The sequence below is a fragment of the Chlamydotis macqueenii genome, chromosome 1 (assembly GCF_036417535.1).
Source record: "Chlamydotis macqueenii isolate bChlMac1 chromosome 1, bChlMac1.mat, whole genome shotgun sequence".
In the NCBI taxonomy this organism is placed as follows: Eukaryota; Metazoa; Chordata; class Aves; order Otidiformes; family Otididae; genus Chlamydotis; species Chlamydotis macqueenii.
Window position 1 is genome coordinate 33,329,018 of NC_141556.1, and position 6,975 is coordinate 33,335,992.

At 48.5% G+C, this 6,975-nt stretch overlaps 1 protein-coding gene across 1 annotated transcript; it reads left to right on the plus strand.

The window, feature by feature from the left end:
* Positions 1 to 586: 586 nt before the first annotated feature.
* LOC104484840 (prolactin) lies at positions 587 to 5,178 on the plus strand. Its single transcript, XM_086740019.1, has 5 exons — positions 587 to 775; positions 887 to 1,038; positions 1,182 to 1,289; positions 2,674 to 2,853; positions 4,608 to 5,178. Exons 1-5 carry the CDS (start codon positions 745 to 747, stop codon positions 4,800 to 4,802), a joined length of 666 nt encoding a protein of 221 aa, XP_086596145.1. The 5' UTR covers positions 587 to 744; the 3' UTR covers positions 4,803 to 5,178.
* The last annotated feature ends 1,797 nt before the right edge of the window (positions 5,179 to 6,975 follow it).

Consider the following 6,975-nt stretch of genomic DNA (forward strand, 5'->3'; position numbering starts at 1 on the left):
TCAGGAAAATGTCTTGCAGGGTTTGCTCAGGCTTTTGCACCCAGAAATTGAGGGCAGCAACCAAGTCCGTAGGACTTGCACCCCTTTGGGGATCCTGATCTGACTGCTTTGCTATGTCACTCCCTGAACCTTCAGTGGTCTTACCTCTGACCACCTGCAAGGCAGCAGGGAAAGCAGATCTGATCCGAACCTTGTGATTAGAAGGGGTGGTGAAGGGACGAATGCCATCAGGCCAGGCTTCTCTCCCATCCCCAGGGTCGCCCATTTCTGCCCTCGAGTAGACCCCCCAGGTTACCCGCCCGGTCTCAGCTCTCACCTCTCTGCCCCTCTATGGCCGTAGCCGCGCCAGAAACCCGTGAGCTGTGACACCGACACCAGGGCAGCCCCGGCCCCACGGCGGGAGGGCGCTGGGGGGGCTGGTAGCACACCCCCCCCCACCCCCCCCGAGACCGGGAGCCCCATTGCTGCTGCGTCCCGCGGGTCGCCGGTGCGGGGGAGGGGAGGGACGTAACTCCTCCCGTGGGTGCGAAGGACGCTGCCGCCCTCCCTCCCCCCGATCCGGGAGCCCCGCTGCGGGCGGCTCGGTCACGGTGGCCGCGGGCTGCGCACGACAGGGACGGACCAGGAGATTCCTCCTCCCTCCATCCCCCGCCGCACATCCCCACCCTGCATATATAGGGGACGGGGGGGCAACGCCGGCGCCGGCCGATCCCAGCCGCTCCTCTCCCCGGGCTCCGCGGCGACATGGCTCTCGCCCGGCCGGCGGGGCCAGCAGGTGAGGGCGGTGCAGGGGGGCGGAGGAGGGTGGGCCGGACTGGATGAGGCCGAGCGACTGCGGCGAGGCCCCGCGCCCCGCCCCCCGACGCCAACCCCGGGGTCTCCGCAGGTGCCGCCGCGGCGCTGGGGCTGCTGTGGCTGCTGGCCTGCGGCCCGGGGGAGGCCCGCTGCCGCCTCCTGAGCGTGGCCGATCTCTTCGACCGAGTGATCCGGCACTCGGACAGGATCCACAGCCTCTCCACGGCGCTCTACGCCGAGCTGGTGAGTGCCGGCCCGGCCCCGACGACGAGGACCGGGCTCCCGTTGCCCTGGGAGCAGCTGCCGGCGGCGAGGGGGTGCCGAGGGGCGGGGGGACCGGGAGTAGGCGCTCTCGGTGTCTCTGCAGGTTTTCTTTCCCCCCGTAGGAAAAACATTTTCCTCCCCGCGACAACGAGCTGGGGAGGCCCACTCGGAAGTGCCACACGTCGGGGATGCTGACCCCCAACGGCAAAGAGTACGCCCAAAAAATCCCGGTAAGGCTTGGACGGCGGGGGGCAATGCGGACCCGGCGGGGTTGTGGGGCTGGGAGGAGGCTCCGGGAGGGTCTCTCCCCCCGCCTGAAGAAAGGGAAATATACCCCGTCCCGTCCCGTCCCGTCAGAGCCCCCAAATGTCTCACCGGTCACCCCAGTCGCGCCAGGGATGGGCAGAGAGGTTTTTCTGCCTCCAGTGCTTCATCAGCAGTTTGGATTGCAGAAGCTGCTAAATTTTGGCTCCGAACGGGCGCACATCACAGAGGTATTGTGTGTGAATCGTTACTCCGTCGTGCCTTAAAAGTGACGTGCATGGTGACATGCTCAGATCATGTTCCTTAGTTATAATAAGAGTATCGCAGTGGTGCTTTGTCCAAGCGACCGACAGACAGACATCCCTTGGATTTTGCTGTGGCAGTCTCTGTGGAACAGAAACTTAGAAAACTGTGCATGTGTGACAGATCAGTTAAATTAATCAGCGTCACCGAAAAGTATAAAAAGCAATCAGGAGAAAGAAATAACAGTCATTATCTCTGAATGGGCAGTTAGGGAAGGGGGAAAGAACAGCAAATTGTTTTGGACAGATGTAAAGGCAAAGAGGAAAAAAAACCCAAACATTATTAGTTTAGAGAACAGCAAGAAGAGTTTCTTCAGATAGAGGAAAAGCAGATTGTAAAGTTGAGGATACAGCAGCGGGAGAAACTTTTGCCTCTAGGAGGAGACAGATGGAGACGAACTCACCGTTTTGCTGTGGTTATGAGGGAGTGAGGAGCTTCCCCCAAGACGTTTAGGAGCTCCCCTGGAAGGGCAGTGGGAAATGAGCCCCTGCCTGCTTTAGGAAGCTTTAACTAGTCAACCTTATTTCTGAACTTGTATTGCAAGGGAGGTCTTACGGCCAGTGAGTTGGGATTAGAGAAGCAACCATTGTGACCACTGGGCACCTTCTGGGCAGTGTGTCTGCAGTGAACCTCTAACCAACATAGCTGTAACCACGGCTGGTGTGAGGAAACACCTGCACCTCCACCAGAGATGGCTGGGTGAGGGTACTTGGGGTCTTGGGACATCTAGGAGCTCCTGAAAACTTTTTCAGTACCAAGTTTGACAGGAACACCACCATTTTGCTCATGCTGTATTCACAGTTTTAGCTATTACAGAGCTTAGGAATCTAAGAAAGCTGAAAACAAGACAAGTACAACTTTTGGGTGCTGCTTATATAAGCAAATAACCAGAGCCAGAGTGGCCCTTAAGTTCTGAGTGTTGGAAAACTACTGAATTGCAGATGTGAATCTTAATCCCAGGGAGATTTCACAGTGAGACTGTCCAACAGTGTTCATAGTATCTGCTGCAAACTAACAGAGAAATTCTTTACTGTTTAAATTTATAAGAGAGAAGAACTAACTCACTTGATCCTGAAACTTCTGCAAGCCTGGAAAGAACCACTTTCCCACTTTAACCAGCATATTGAGCACCATCAAGAGCTTCCTGATGACAGCCTTAGCAAAGCTAAGCAAATCAGCAATATGGTGCATGAGCTGAAGACTGGAGTTGAGAAAGTAACAGAAAAGGCAAGATTTTTGATGTAGCTTTTATTTATACCAGTCACGTGGCATGAGGGAGAGATGTCTGCAGGGGGAGAGATGTCTGCTTTTCCTTGGGCTGTAGCCTTAACGCCAACAGAGGCCCTGGTCCAGCAACACTGGACTTTGTTACAGATCCAGGAATTTTTCAGCCAAAGGATGTGACTTGGTTTATGGATTGGCAGATAACTAGATGACATTATATAGTCCATATATGTAGAGCAATATTTTGTTAATATGAAATATATGAAAGACAGACACAAGTACAAAGACGAGCCATTTACAGCTTCATATATGAGCCAGTAATGATTTGACTTTTCTAGGGCAGTAGAGGAGATGTGGGTAGACCATGACAAATACTTTATTATTTTTTTATTCTTGTTTGGATTTACATTCTGACTAATTCAAGTATCACTGCTTTCTGCTGCGAAGAGCTCCTTCCTAAGGCAACAATTTTATGCTGGGATAAGTTCTTCAAGACAACAGTAGCATTGCTTAAGTCAGATGCAAAAGTCACATGCTGAAGTGAGAAAAAACAATTTCAAAACTCCATTCCAAATTCTGACAGATCATATATAAATTATTGGATGTATTTTTTATTTCCATGTCTGTCTTCTCACTACTAGCTCTAAGTCCTGATCTTTGTATTTCTTGTGCATTCATATCTAAACTCATTTGGAGTTTTGGCTAAACTGATGAGGGCTGTGTGTCCATTCTCTGAAACGGCTATACTGCCAAGGTGTCAGTTTCACTAAAAAGTGAATAATAAACTAACATCTTCCGCTAGTGGACCGCCTTTCAGCTTTATGAACACAGGTGGGGAATACAAGTTTTGAAATGAAAAGCAGCTCATCACTAGAATAGGAGGAATTGTACCCTGCTCTAAAATGCATCCCTGATTAGGGTGACTCTGAGAGTTGTCACACATGGAAAAAGCCCATCTTCCAAGTGCAGCCATGGTTCTGGGCTGAAACGGCCTTAAAATTCAGAGGTATTCAGCAGCTTGACCGTTGTTTGCTTCATTCTGTAACTGAAGCAAGCCATCAAACTCTAAACTAGCCACACAGTTCTGGTATATTTACCCAGTTTTATTTCTCTAATACACCTTTGGAGAAATTAATAAGAAGGAAATCTTTGAAGTTTTGACCTTTCTGTACTAGAGACATACCATACAGCAGAAATATAATTTAAAAAATGAAGCAAACAATGCACATGCATTCCAATAGTTGGCAGATGTGTTTCTCTGTAAGACACTAATTCTAAGCTTGCTTCTGTTGTGAAGCTCCTACTCTCAGAGGTGATAACAGCCTGCAGAGTTCACCGGGTTGTTAAACAGCACTGGCGAGTGCTCACATTAGAAGCTCCCCTTGACAAAGCTTATTGAAATAAATAGCTAAAAATCTCAAGACTGATTTGCTGTATTACTTCAAGAGGAAATTACAATTACCAAACAGGAGGTCCTCTACTTAAACTCAGATGGGGTTACACCCCAGTATTCTTGCATTACTAGTATATCAGATAATTTCAGGCTAGGCTAAAGCTTATATGGATACTGTTAAGATAAAAAGACAATGCTATTCTTTATAAGGAGGTTTACATATATCTTCAAGAAGTATGAGAAAGGTCTGGAGTCAAACAGCCCAACATAGTGATGCCTTGGTTGACTTCTGCACTAGCATTTTAAGGATTTGTTGCTGTATGTGTAGTTATGAGCTGCACTTCTTTTCCTGTTTCCAACACAGATGCAGTCAATGGGGATCATCAGCAATGCATTAAATGGAATGGCATCGTCTGAAGCTGCTGGTTTATCAATTAGTAATGAAGCAAACATGATGAGTGACTCTGACTTTATTCACTGTTTCAGGAGAGACTCCAATAAAGTACAAAGCTACTTAAAAATTCTTAAATGTAGGATTATGCCAGAAAATAGTTGTTGAGTTGTAATCTCTTGACAAGTAGTCTGCAGCATGTCATTTATAAAGATTAAAAAAAATAGAATTTATAAATGATCACATTTACAGTAATTTTAATGGGAAAGTGGGTTTGAAATTCTTTGGCAGCTACTTGACATGGCTGACCTATGCAGATGAAATATTAAATAAAGCATCATGTGTGTATGTGGGTTAACACACCAGATAAAAAGGAATACTCTAGCAGTAGATAAATAAATGTCCTTCCACATTACACTGTGAGACTATATTACGGCTGATTTCACACAGTTTAGATATAGACATAGTTGAAAGTGAAACTCAGTTTTGTTATACCTTGGTACAAATACATCTACATACTATCAATAAAGTATATTTTTATGTTAAAAAAATGTTTTCCCCCATTTTTACATACGTACCTGCAGAATATTGCTTGACACTGAAGAGTTGCTGTCAATCAGTTCATGTAACTGCAGCGCCCGCAGCAGACTTTCGTGTTCACATCCTACTTTTTACTAATTTCTGTGGGCTTTCACATGTGCCCCATAAGATCTAGTTCCTAGCACTGTTACTCGTTTTGAATTCTCTTTTATACCTGTAATGGCTTCACTGATTTCAGCAGAAACTCCTAAAGAAAAAGTCTCTATATGAAAGGTAAGTCAGAATTCTGGTCCAAATACCGTTTCAGTCCAAGGGCCAAGTGTGGCTGATGTAACAATAATTCTCTTTCCTGCAACACACACTGACCCAGGGATTAGTTTTACAGTAATAATGACAAACTAACTCCATCACAAATAAAAATCTGAAAGCTGTCAGATATATTATAGCCATCACATTTTCCTAGCAGTGGAGTGGTGCTGATAGCTGTTCATAGAACAAAACATCTTTGCATTCAGATCCTGGATGAGCCATTTGAACAGGCATTTAGCATCAACATGGATTTATCTTTAATATTCTTGACTATTTCATCCCTGAATGCTCTTTTCTGGCCACCTCTGATCTTGATGGTTCTTGACAGTAACTGGAGCTTGGGCTGACAAGAATGGAGAGCAAAATTACAGAATCATAGAATCGTTAGGGTTGGAAGGGACCTTTAAAGGTCATCTAGTCCAACCCCCCTGCAAGGAGCAGGGACATCTCCAACCAGTTCAGGTTGCTCAGAGGCCCAGCCAACCTGGCCTTGAATTTTTCCAGGGATGGGGCATCCACCACCTCTCTGGGCAACCTGTTCCAGTGTTCCACCACCCTCATTGTAAAAAGAAAATTTCCTAGTATCTAATCTGATGCTGATGATTATTTACTAATGATGCTGGGTTTGGGCTTGAGAAACTCAGCAGGAAAATGTTTCAAAGAAACTTTCATGCAGGACAAAGGAACAACCTTTTCAGTTACATCTCTCTAACTGCCGATACCCTCAGATGCTATCTTGTAGACAGCTGATGCACTTTCTCAGCTAGAAGCTGTGAGTGTTCACAATTCATAGCTGGTCCCTGATGTGCCAGGAATGGTAGAAATGCAAGGGGTTACACGGTGCCTGCCCTGAAGAAGCTGCTAGCTGCAATTCCTTAATAAAGATGCAGTAGCAATTAATGGCTACAGCATTTGTCCCGTCCCCCGGTGTAGCCGCAGCCCCAGAGTACAGCAGCACGCTGATGTGCGTCTCCTGGGCCAGCGAGGGATTATGCCTGCCTCTGAAATGCTGAAACTGGGCAAGTGGGCGTTAATTAGAGAGAAAAACGGTGTTAGGGTATTATCCCTCTGCACCCCAGCAAAGACGGCGTTTTCCACGGCAGAGCTGTCTTCCATCAGGAGCGAAAGGTAACGAACACGGGAGGCTGGCGGAAGGAAGCTCCGTCCGGGCCCGGCACTGTCGTGTCCCGTCCCGTCCCGTTCCGTTCCCCTCCCCGGGGCCCCCCGGGCAGGGCTGCCGCACTGCGCCCCATGCTGCCACAAGGGGGCGCCGCGGGACCCCGCGAGTGGGCGGTGGCCGCGAGTGGGAGGCGGCCCTGTCCCCACAGGCTGGTGGTGGCCGTGTCCCTCTAGGCGGGAGGTGGCCGTGGACCCCACGGGTGGGCAGTGGCCATGGCCCTGCGGGCAAGGGGCTTGGTGGCTTCTCAGAGCCAGTTGCAGGGCAACTCGGAAATCAAACCGTAACAGCTACGAGGAACTTCCGTGGCTGAGA

What these genes read in the sequence shown, in the direction of transcription:
- LOC104484840 (XM_086740019.1), top strand. Translation starts at nt 745, where the DNA reads ATGGCTCTCGCCCGGCCGGCGGGGCCAGCAG. An exon ending in CCGGCCGGCGGGGCCAGCAG is followed by an intron (nt 776 to 886) that starts GTGAGGGCGGTG and finishes GGGTCTCCGCAG; the next exon opens with GTGCCGCCGCGGCGCTGGGG. An exon ending in CGGCGCTCTACGCCGAGCTG is followed by an intron (nt 1,039 to 1,181) that starts GTGAGTGCCGGC and finishes TTCCCCCCGTAG; the next exon opens with GAAAAACATTTTCCTCCCCG.